The 12,644-nt window shown below is 47.9% G+C and overlaps 1 protein-coding gene across 1 annotated transcript in view; it reads right to left on the bottom strand.

Annotated features, from left to right (window-relative positions):
• The window catches only part of GREB1 (growth regulating estrogen receptor binding 1), a 71,728-nt gene extending 62,954 nt beyond the window's left edge, over nt 1–8,774 (bottom strand). Inside the window, exons 1-2 of the mRNA XM_089923439.1 lie at nt 6,798–8,774; nt 1,783–1,902 (exon numbers count right to left, since the gene is read on the bottom strand). Coding sequence (XP_089779565.1) covers nt 1,783–1,902; nt 6,798–6,954 — 277 coding nt within the window. The 5' untranslated portion in view covers nt 6,955–8,774. The remainder of the gene's footprint in view (nt 1–1,782; nt 1,903–6,797) is intronic.
• Nucleotides 8,775–12,644: the final 3,870 nt, after the last annotated feature.

Consider the following 12,644-nt stretch of genomic DNA (forward strand, 5'->3'; position numbering starts at 1 on the left):
AAAAAAATGGAGAAGAGGGAAACAGCTGAGATTTATTTGGAGGGGCCCTTTCTGGGAATCTCCCTCCCTGAAGGCACACGGAGCCGGATGCCCTGTGGCTCTTCCATCTTTAGTTATCGACAGGGACGATGAGGGTTAACGTGAACCCTAATGATCCCAAGGCCTTCCCTGCAAAACTCTATGGTACTTTAAGAAGCCTCTCCTCTGGTATACCTGCTTTACCATTTACAAGGCACTAGTTCCGAGTTCTCGCATCTGCCCCTGGGCGAAGCAGTAAGAGGCACCCACTGTGTACAGCACCAGGTGGGAGAAGCCCTGGAAAGTTGTCATTTGAGAGGTCAAGTCATTTGCTCAAAGCTGCTGGGAGTGGGATCACGATGGAGCTTGGGGCGGCTCCCCTACGTTGTCTTGGGGACATCAAACCAGTTCCCACAGGTGAGGTCAAGGGCCCGGCAGGTCTTTAACTCCATGGCCCAGGCCCCTCCCCGTCTGCAGAGCAGCTGCCTCCCTCTGAAGAGCTGGAGGAGAACAGGCCGTGGGCCGTCCACGTTCACTGTGCTCACCTGGAAATGCTTCGAAAATCACGGTGGTGGCCACCGGACAGTTTGCCATTCTCTTATTTAATTAGGCGGCCTTTCAGCTCTTGGACACCAGAAGTCCTACATCACGAAGAGCTACTGTATCTGTTGCCCTCTTCCTGGAAGAGCAGCCCCAGGGAGGGCTGACTCCCTCCCCTGCCGGCCATCACGCACAAGGTCAAGTCCAGGCTCCCAGGCAGGGTGCATGGGGCCCCACGGCCGGTCTCATCACCTATCCAAGCCCTGCCTGGCCACCCCTCAGGCCCCTACCTACATAAACTAGTAGCAGTCCCCCAGATGGGCCGTGTTCCCCCTTCTCTAAGCCTTTGCACCTGCTGCTCCTGTCGGGAATATCCCTCTCCCCCAGCCCTCTCGGTCTCCTGGCTAACTCCTGCTGACTCTCCAAAACCCATAGCAAGGGCCAGCTCCTCCAGGAGGCCTTTCCCCAAACGCTCTACCGGCACCAGAAGCATCTCCCGTGCTCCTACGGACCCCTGCTGGCCCAGACCACCCCAGCCTCCCAGCACTTTCTACACTGCGTGCAGAGGGTCTGCTCACATAGCTTTGCTACACTGGGAGCTCTTGGACCTTTTATCTCCATATTTTCAGAGCAGGGGCTCAATACTTATTTTACTCAATTAACTGACCAACTAAGTAGTGACACCCCTTGACTGGTATGGTGACAGGTCAGGTGAACTTCCAACCGCTCAGCGAGTTTGCCAGGCGGGGGAGCAGCAGACCAGAAGTACACTCCAAGACCCCCAAGCGCAGCGCACAGGCTCCCATCCCTGAACAAAGGTGCCACCGCGCCCGGCATCTCCAAGCCTCGCTCCTCAACAGCAAAATGAGGATAACCTCACTGCCTGCCGAGTTCCTGAGATAACGTGTTGATATGTCTGCCTTCTCAACGGTAAAGTAGCCACAGATGTGAAAGATTACACCTACTGATCAGTGCTGATATAAACACACGGCGGAAGCCGACCTCAGCTGGGATGTTCTGGCTTTTAAACGGCCGGTGGAGAAAAATTAACTTTCGGATCGGAATGCGTTTGTAACGCTGGGGCTGTCCAAAGAGTGACAGGGCCCCACGTGGTGTAGCCAGTGCCGCCGGGACGCGAGGGCCCGCCGGGCCACGGCCTGCTGGCGACGCGGGCACGGCTCACACCTCGGGGCCCCTCAGCACGCAGCCTGGCGGGCATCTCACCGTCCGTGGTGCAACATCCTTCGGGCGGGGGGTGCATCTGGTAGGGGTTTGGGGGACAGTTCTGTTCCAGCCCCCCTTCCCCTTCCTCTTCCTCTTCCTCATTTTCCACTCGGCTTCCACCTAGACGTGGGAAAGGAGAGCAATGAGTAAGTCTGCAGCGGGTCTCGGCTAGCTAGTAATTAACCAGGCCTCACAGACACACGACTTAAGGAGGGCATCATCACCCTTCTTTACTCGTGGTGAAGGCCAAGACTCACTCAGGCCGGAAGTCCTTCCCAAGGTCACAGACTCTGGCTCCAAGCCTGGCCTTGTGACTTCAAACGCAGGTCCACGTCACCTCTCAGCCCCCAGAGCCACACACGTGTGCACGAGCAGCAGGGCTCAGTACGGACATAGCTGTTGACAAGGACTGAGCGTGCAGCCTGCACACAGTAGGCTCTCCAAAAACGTCTGTGTGGGAGGAACCACGGTGTAACATAAGGACCATTTTACAGCTAAGGAAACTGAGGTTCAGAGAGACCCCGTGATTCAACAAAACCGTTAAGCAGCACAGCCGGTATGTTCCCAGTTATACCCAACGCCCAAGCTGCCGTTCTTGCCACTAACTGCATCGCTTGCTTTAGAACCCAAAGTCCAGTGTGAACAACCTTTACATTGGATAAGAGAGGAGTGAAGCTATATGCTGTTATTTATCCCCAAGGGAAGACTAGATGTATACAAACCAGAAATGCGAACACCCGAATTTACCACACTCACCAAAAGAAGTCATCCCAGAACAGGCCAAGTGACTTTAAGAAACTTTTTTTAAGTGAAATAGTATTTTAGGAGTAATGGCAAGTGTGGAAACGGCCAGGAGAGCCAGGAATTGGCCAGGAAAATCCCACTCCCCCTGTGTGTGAGCTTCATCACAGCAATGAAAGAGTTGGTCTTCCCCACAGGCTCTCAGTTCCTGGAGAGTGTGGGCCCAGCCCGTATTCTGTAACCCAGGCACCTAGCAGAATGCCTCGTGCAGGAAACTACTTCCCAACTGGTCTGAGCACACACAGTTATACCTTATTTACCCAGCCTGCTAGAGAAAGAGGGTTTCACATCAATGAATTTACAAACTCCTTCTAACTTCTTTTAACTTCTTTGGGTAAAAAAATCCTTCTATCTTTAAATGTCATTTAATAAATAGGATCCAGATTTCCTCATGGAACAGGGTCGTTACAAGCATCCTTAGATACACTAGGCCGGGAGACAGTTGCTTCTTCCTTTTTGGTTTCTCTGTATCCTCCTCTAGTGCTGACCCCTTTGCTGCCAATCCTACTCTCATCTTAGCTGGCTCTCACACTCTCCATCCATCCAGTGGGTTACGTGGCTTTAGGTTAATGATGAAATTGTGCGCAGCAGAAAAAGATCGACTAGAAATCTGGGAACTCGAGTTTTAGTCCTTGGGTCTGCCATTGTCTGTGTGGCCACAGAAAAGTTACTTAACCTCTCTGTGCGTCAGATCTTGCATCTTTAAAATGAGGTGGTCACAGAAGGTCACTTTGAGCTGTAACAGTCTATATGGGGATATGTGGCTCTCAGAGTTGCACAGAACATTCCAGGTGTGATTTAATCAGTAAAGGGTGCTGGAAGCATAACCTCAGGGTGGTCACCATTTTAAAGGTGCCGGAAGGACAAGAGGCAGAAGAAACTAACATCTTAGGCCGGCCCAGGCCCATGACCTTGGGAAGGTCACAGTAGGAAGTGAGCAAGGATTCCTAGTGTCTCCATCCCTCCAGGACGAGAGGACACAGAGGTGGCGGGGAGACTGTAAAAAGATTACCCAGGAAAAACACAAAAGGGCGTTGGAGGGGTAAAATCCAGAGCCTCCTTCAGACGCTTCCTTCCTGCCATTAAATGAAGGCAGGGATGGTTTTAGCAGAAGGCAGAGTCACGCCCAGACCCCAGGTGCCAGCCATGCAGCTCGGGTCCTCACAGGGGCCCAAACCATCCTTCGGCCGTCTATGGAGTAGGTGGCTTAGAAGGCTGTCTGCAAAATCAAGACTAGTCTGTAAGCCAGAGACTCAGCTCCAGGGGCTCGGGGGAGGGGGTGGGGGTACAGCAAAGCACCAACAATTAGAGTGAAAAGGGGAGAGAAAGCCGGGGACTTCGGCGCTCTGAGGGCACACACAGGAATGTCTGCACGTTACTCAGGAATCCAGACTGTCCGAGAGAATGAAAGGAGAGGGTCTTAAGCCTCTGAAAGTCAAAGAAAGGGCTCAAAATCCCGTCGCTGCTAAGAAAGCAGGATTAAAGGTCAAAGGTCTACATCAGACATTCCAGGGTCTTTGATGGAATCCTTCAGCCAGCAACAAGCCCAAGGAGACTTCCTAACGGGGGCCAGACTAAACCAGACTGTTTACCAAGGTCTCCTGGCAGGATGAGAGCTTTAAAATGGCCTTAGACAAAACCAACTGGATTGGGAGCTCAGGACCTTAAAACTCGACCACAGGAATCCAGAGGTTCCACGGCTGCACTGCACCCCATAGAGGATGAGGGTATGTGTTTTAATGATTAGAGTAAATTTTGTTTTCTTTCCATGAGAAGAAACCGTATGACATTCTGAGTGGGTGGGATTACAGGAATGTACCTGCATCTTGTTTAATAAATAAATACTTATCCCCAAATACTGGGGTTGTATTTGTTTTGTTTGGTTGGCCTTCCTTTAAAAACCAAATAACACGTAAAAGATTTCTCCCCTAGAAGGAGGGGGTAATACCCCTAATTCGTAGAACAAAGTAACAAGGGCCCTCTGAATCGCCCTCACAAATACAGAAAATGTTAACAGATCAAGGGGTGTTTTGGGGTACCAGCACCCTGGTCATTAAAAGCATCCTTAATGTTGCTGTCTGAGGAAGGACAGCAGTTAAGATAAGAGGCCTGACAGAGAGACAGACTGATAAAACAAGCCCTCTGCACCACGTTCTATGATGCAGAAACCAGGGGCTCAAGCCCAGTGCTTGGTTGATGGTGACATTTAGCAAATCGACAAGAGTCTCCCCCTTTTCACCAACCCCCTCCTCCATCCTCCCAGTACTAGAGAAACAAAATCTCGGAGGATTCCTCTATGCTGTTTGCCAGACATATGGGAAAATCATAGAGAGGGCCTGCTCTGGTTTTCATACCAACATGAGGGGCTGACCAAGCCGGCTGACAGCTGGCAGGGAGCCTGCGGCACTCAACATGGGGGGCCCGGGCCGCGCAAGCCTCTAAGCCGTCCCTGGAAAGCAACACATGATGAGGGCAGATGAGGGCATCCCAAGGAGTCAATGTTCGGGATGCAGCCTCCTGTTTAGAGGCCAGCAAAGGTTGTCTTTGGAGAGCTTCGACCCCAGGAAAAGCTGACTGGGAAACTCCAGGGCTTTCTCCCCACCTGTCCCCAGGTCAACATCCTTCAAAACGTCAAATCCATCTTCCGTCTTCCCAAATCATGGGATTTAATTACTGGTGGAGGTAAAAGCACTTTGTTGATTTTAAGGTGCCATTCGAATGTACTAAATTATTTTTCATTAGATTGTTCACTTATCATTAGCAACAAAGCCTTTCAATACTACAAGAAGTTAAGGATGACCATTTAATATATATTTCACAGAAGTCTTTCAGCTAGCTGAAAACACAATCTACAAGCGATCCCCCAGTAATTTCTCAAATGCCCCCAAGGTCACAGGAATGCTTCCTGTGCCGGAAAACCTTGGTACTTTCGACTTGAATACCAGAGAATTCTCGGGCTTCCTAATTCGTGCTTGTGATCACAATCTACTTTCTCCCAGACCCAGATCCAGTTCCTTTAGGTCCTCAGCGACTGCTATTTGCAAGGTTAATTTTGTAAGGACGTTTTAAATAGTGACACAAGGAATGCCTCCCTGCTAGAAAAAGGGACTTTCAGACATCACACGAGGACCTCTGAGCCTCATTTTCCCTTATGTGCAACCGTCCCCAGCCCACCATCCTCACCCTGCACACACACACACATGTCGTGATCACCCCAAGACAGGACCCGGCATACTGCATGCTTCGTTAATTTGTTAACTTTTGTTTTAAACCACAGCCCTCTTTCACTTCAAAAGCTAAGAGAAGCGTGCAGGTAACTTCACGTGAAAGACAAAGTGACAAAAAGAACTTCCTTTAGCAATAACTCTCATACTTTGGATTGCTGTGGGTTACTTCTGACATGAAAATACACGACTACAAAAAATACAAACGAAAGATTGAAAAATACAACCAGTTTATTCTCTGGATAATTAAGTAAACCCTAAACTTAACCCCATGCCTGAAGATAATTTATTCCTGGCACACGTTAAATCTATAAGGGTTTGTTCTTGGTTTTTAACAGTTTCTAGAGGGCTCTTGTAACTGCTATCACAAAGAAAAACTACGCTCCCTTGCAAAGATATGGCCACAGGCTTCCCTGGTGGCGCAGTGGTTGAGAGTCCACCTGCCGATGCAGGGGACACGGGTTCGTGCCCCGGTCTGGGAAGATCCCACGTGCCGCGGAGCGGCTGGGCCCGTGAGCCATGGCCGCTGAGCCTGCGCGTCCGGAGCCTGTGCTCTGCAACGGGAGAGGCCACAACAGTGAGAGGCCCGTGTACCGCCAAAAAAAAAAAAAAAGATATGGCCACGAATCACAAAGAGAAAAAATATATAACTGAGGGTCAAAAGCATGTTAAATGTCTTACTTAACCAAGTGAGCCATCAAACCTTTTAATAAGAGTATAAGTAACAACCAATTCAGAACAGGCTGGCATGGCTCTTTCTTTCTCCTACTAGTCCAATGAACCATTTTATTCCTCGCAACTTTATGGCTGAAACTTACCTTAGTTTTAGCCAAGTGAGGATGGGATGCATGTGCACCTTTCTCTTTTGTAATAATTCTGTTCTTCCAGACCCAACAGTTTCTACAGTTTCCTCAGAAGAGGAAAGAGTTTCCAGTCCCACTGCTAACATTCTCACACACGGTAAAAGAAAGGCAAGAACGCATCTCCTACCTTCTAGGGCGGAAAGCTGCTGCTCCGCTTCCAAGTACAACTGGGAGAAGACGGGCCTGGGTACCAGGCTGTTGGAGCGCAGTGAGGCCTCGATGGAGTTGTGCAGGACCTCCTCAAACCGCGTCGTCTTCAGCTGTCCAGCGTAAGAGTTTCCCATCTCCAAGAGAGACGAAGCAGTCTTCTGTTTAAAATGGCATTTCAGTTTCAGTTAAAAAGCCTGACCCCGAGCACGAAGCCCAAAGGTAGAAAGGATCCCCGCTGCAAGGAGGGGAGAGGGCCGCGTATCCCCGGCTCAGCCAAAAGGAGGAGCAGACGGCTCTCAGCTACGGCTACTGCCGGGCAATTACAGGAAGTTATATAAGTAACAGCTTTCTCTAATTTAGCACTCAGAGAGCAGAGTCTGACACCTCTTAGGAGATTTTACTAGAAACTGGCTCTTAGTCATCTGCAGGTTTCACAGACCCCCAGCTTTTCCCTGAGTGGTGATCCTGCTTTTGAGAGACCCCAGACAAATGACGCTTTCTTTTCCCTGACTTGAAGAAGAATAGCCCTGCGCCACTTTATGTGTGTGACGGCGGCTGACAATGCAGCGACCCATGACAACCAGTCCCCAGTTTCAGGATTACGGGACTCGGTCTCCTCTCACCTTCTCAGGAGGAAGGCTAGCAAGCAGATTTCCCCTCATTGCCTCCTCTGCTAAAAGGCCAATTATGAACACTTCCTCTAAAACGTTTTCAGTTTATTACGTTTCCATTAGACAAGTGATGCAGAATTACATCTGGAAATCTGGAAATCACACAAGAGGGTGGAAAAGCAGGAGGAAAATCACTATGTCCATCCCCCAAGATAACCACTGTGATTTTTTTTTTTTGGTAGCAGCTTAAGATCTAATTCACATAACAACTGCTACATGTAAAAGAGAGAAACAACAAGGTCCTACTGTATAGCATAGGGAACTATATTCTATATCTTGTAATAACCTATAATGGAAAAGAATACAAAAAAGAAGATATATATGTATAACTGAATCACTTTGCTGTACACCAGAAACTAATACATGGTAAATCAACTATGCCTCAATTTTTTAAAAAAAGGTACAACTCAATGGTTTTCAGTATATTCCCATGCGGCACAACCATCACACAATTGATTTTAGAACACCGTCATCACCCCCGAAAGAAATCTCATACCCTTTGGCCGTCACCCCTAAGTGCCCAATCCTCCAGCCATAGGCAGCCACTAATTTACGTTATGTCTATTAGACATATTAACAGAATCATACAGTATGTGGTCCTTCCTTCCGTTAGCGCAACGTCTTTACCATTCCTCTGTGTTAAGCACGCGTCAATACTCCATTCTCTCTGATACTTTGATGTATTCTTTCCAGACTTAATTCTCTGGGGCACAGGAGGGAGCTGGGAGACTGTATCCACATGGTAATAATCCCTTTATGATACAATTTTTGATTCTGCTCTTTTCATCTGACATAAACATTTCATCCAAACCTCTTACAAATGCTGTTAGAAGCAGTTTAATGGCTGCATCGCATTCCATTGAGTGAAGGTTCAGGTATTCGCTAAGACATTTCTCTGGGATCAGACATACGGTTAAATCCCTATATTTAGTGCTTCCTAAGAACAGGCATTTAAATGTATATTCCTTCCTAACGTTTTCTGTTTAGTTTCTATTTCATTTCGTTTTTGGTTTAGATCTCCCTTTTTCTCTTTCCTTTTGGTTTAATTTGCTGTACTTTTACTAAACTTCTAAAAATGACTCCTTCAACATCATCTTTATTTTCCATCTTACTGCTTTGATAATGAAGATATTTAGGGCTATACATTTTCCTCTGGGTGCCTCTTGTGCTGCGGCCCCTAGGTTTAGTGTAAAGTGTTCCCCTTTAGACAGTTTATGATCTCCCTTTTGAGTCCCTTTTTGATCCTATAATTATCCAGGAATGTAGGTTTAATTTCTAAATAGTCAGAATTTGGGAGGAAGAAGGATTAGCCTTATATTATTTACTTCTAATTTTTATTGGATAATCACGACTGTGGCCTTTAAAAACTCTACTTTTAAAATTTGTTAAGGGTTTCTTTTTGACAGGTGCCAGATGGATTTTTACAAATATGCTGTCATATGAGAAAAGATTAAACTCTCTTCAAGGTATGAAAGTAGACTATTCAACTTTTCTACATCCTCATATATTTCATGCCTCCTCTACTATTAATGTCCAAAGTGGCATTTGACTTCAAACTAGAACAAGGTGGGGAATTCCCTGGTGGTCCAGAGGTTAGGACTGCACGCTTCCACTGCAGAGGGCCCAGGTTCAATCCCCGGTCGGGGAACTAAGATCCCGCAAGTTGCATGGTGCAGCCAAAAAAAAAAAAAAAAAAAAAAAATAGCACAGATGCCATCCCCGACATGACCACAGGACACTGGCTTCCTGCTTTATTACGGTGACACACACTCGGTCACACAAGTTGTGAGACTGGCTTCACATCCCAGGCACCTCCTTACACATCACTCTGACTTAAGACGTATATAAGAAATTCCCCTTGTCCTTGTTCTGTAGGTGGCTAAGCAATTTCAAGATGGGACCGTTGGTGCCCTAAGGAGCTCTGGTTTCCCTCCTGAGGGTAAAATGGGGGTGTCGTCAGGTTGATTTTCTGCCTCTGTTGTAAGAAAGGTTCAGGCTTCCTTCTTCCAACTAAAAGTAAATGGAAACCATTAAACACTTCCTGCTTGGGGCAATAATTCCTGAGCACAGGGCCTCCCCTCGGTCAGCCCCTGCTTACAGCCTGGGGAAATGAGCTGGTGGGAGGATTGCTTCAGGAATTAGCACGAACAAAAAGAAAGCGCTCCTGAAAGAGAGAGGGGAGCGGTTGGAGCCACCTAATAGCCTGAGTCAGAAGAGGCTCCCAGGCCCTCTGCCTTTTCTCTTGACCCGCAGCCTCCTTCAGTACGTAAATGAGGGATTACGGGCCACATGTGGGGACGCCTGTGTCGGTTTCCATTCAGGGTGGTCCATGGAAAGCTGCCGCCAATTAATAACATCACGAATGCCTCCTGTTTCTATAGATCTTTGTCTGAAGAGCTTAACGCACACAGAAAGCAGCTCTACTTCTGGCCCATTTTACCTGGAGCCCCTGCAGAATGATGCTCAACGGTTGAAAGAAATGCTCGGGGCATCCAGACCCTCCTTTCCCAAGGTCCTGGGTCGCTCACCTGGCAGCTGATTGGCACCCTGAGCCCAGAGGACTCCAGCGGTTAAGGCAGAGCAATGCCTGGTGTGGACAGAGCAGTAAAGAGGAAGAAAGGAAACTAATATTGTCCGGCTCCCGTGTGCCAGGCCCCCCGCTCGATACACTTGGTAGCCGTGTGAGGGATATTATGAAGCCCGTCATAAAGATGGCAAATCCAAGTCTCAGAGGTGATAAGTAATCTGAAAGAACTCTTGTTGGAAGAAAATAGAATTGGGGGTGGGGGGGGGGAGGAGAGGGGAAGGGGAGGGAAAGAGGGAAGGAGGGAAGGAGAAACACAAAAGGGACAAGGGCATAGACAGAAGAGCGCTCACACTCAAAAAAATGGAAATTGTGGGCTTCCCTGGTGGCGCAGTGGTTGAGAGTCCGCCCGCCGATGCAGGGGACACGGGTTCGAGCCCTGGTCCGGGAGGATCCCACATGCCGCGGAGCGGCTGGGCCCGTGAGCCATGGCCGCTGAGCCTGCGTGTCCGGAGCCTGTGCTCCGCAACGGGAGAGGCCACAGCGGTGAGAGGCCTGCGTACCGCAAAAAAAAAAAAACAAAAAAAAAATGGAAATTGTATTTTACAACCCTAAGCAAACATCAAAGCTTTAATGTCTAGAAGCAAATAGTGAGAGAGACAATGACCCCACTCCCGATCTAATGAGGCATTTGAAATCCTAAGTAAATGCTGGTAACTGAGGATGGGGAAGGAAACTGAGATTCGTACGACAATGCTCTGACCCTTTTTGTTAGTTCTACTGGACCACAATCGAATGGTGTGGAAAATTCCTACCTACACCTGGCAATGCTCCAGCTCACAGACAAGACCACCTGCCAGTGAGGAGTCAGGGCTCAGAGCGCAGACAGAGCAGGCTGAGATGGAGGCCCGCTGGCGTGCTAGGATCCCACAACTGTCACATGGGGAACTAAAGAGCCAGAGAGAGGACAGCCTCGCTCAGGGTCAAACACCAAAGCCAAACTGCTCCCCAAAGCCTCGTGGATCCAGGGCGATGCCTGTGACCTCCCGGGACTGGGTTCTACCACTCGCTCCCTGGGTTCGGCCCCTTTGCTCGTCTCCTGCTGCAGTTACTCAAGTCTGCAAACTGCGGGGATTCCTTTCCCACGCTGACACGTCACATCCTGCTGCCTGCCTTCCAAGGCCTGGCCCAGCCCCTCCCAGTGCTGGTGTGTGAAGCTCTTCAGCCACAGAATCTGGAGCAGTGCCCATCACCGCAGCGACGACGGTCAAACCACGGCCTTCACCTTAATGCACAGGAGCCTGGTATAGTAGACGGAGAGAGCATGTGTGGCTCACCGGGCCTCGGTATTCTCATCTGTAAAATGGGCTCTTCGAAGGACTCACTGGTCATCACAGAGAGCAGAAGACACAGAGTGTGAAAGTGCCTAGCAGAGCACCTGGTAGTCAGTGCATGACCATTCATTTCTAGCTAAATCTGAACAGGCGTGTGAAAATATAAGAACTTCAAATCGTAAGTGACAAGGGACAAAAAAGTGCTATAGTCCATAATTCCTACAATGTAAGGTGGGGGTAGGGGTCTTGGGGAGAATCAGTGAGAACTCAGGCGGTCCAAAGGGGCTGGTACCCAAAGTGGGCCAAAAAGGAAGAGTAGGATATTTTTGGCCAAAAATTGGGACTAGCATTTGGGAAAGAAACAGGAGGGTACACAGGCAAGAAAGCTCCACGAATATACACATGCTCTAGAAAAAGGAAATAAGTGCATCTGATGAGTAGTAAAGGTGGCACCATGATAGGAAAAAAACGAAAACTGAGGGTAAAAATTAGATGTTGTTTTAGTAGGCAACAGCCCTGAAGCTTCAGAACTAGGGATTTATGTTGCTAAAGGTGATATTTTAAGCAGGTCAGCTGGACAGGGATGTTTGGAACAAAATTGGAGGGAAGACCCAGAGGCAGGAGGCCTGGTGGAGATAAATTAGGAGCTTGGGATTAACATACACACACTACTGTATATAAAAGAGACAAATAACAAGGACCTACTGCAGAGCACAGGGAACTCTAGTCAATATCTCATAATAACCTATGATGGAAAAGAATCTGAAAAGAATAGATATATATATAAATATGTATAACTGAATCACTTTGCTGTACACTTGAAACAACACTGTACATTAACTATACTTCAATAAAGAAATAAAAATAAAAACAGCATTTGCTCACTTCCTGTCTCTGTGTCACATTTTGGTAATTCTCACAATATTTCCAACCCTCTGCCAGCAAAAAGATTATGACTCACTGAAGGCTCAGATGATGGTTCTCATTTTTTAGCAATAAAGTACTTTTTAATTGGGATACATACATTTTTTAAACATAATGCTGTTGCACACTTAATAGACTACAGTATAAACATAACTTTTATATGCACTAAGAAACCAAAAATTCATGTGATTCACTTTATTGCAGTGGCCTGGAACTGAACCTGAAATATCTCCAAGGTGTGCCTATAACTATTTTGGAAGATGGGGAAAGGAAAAAGATGGATACACACACGTTTGGTGGGGAGGAGGAAAGAGGTGTGAGAACCCTCAATTCTCATTGCCCGGTAAGAATGAAAAGATGGTCTCGGAATA

Source organism: Delphinapterus leucas, chromosome 13 (assembly GCF_059928025.1).
Source record: "Delphinapterus leucas isolate spDelLeu-1000000601 "Yukka" chromosome 13, BTC_Dleu_Yukka2, whole genome shotgun sequence".
NCBI lineage: Eukaryota > Metazoa > Chordata > Mammalia > Artiodactyla > Monodontidae > Delphinapterus > Delphinapterus leucas.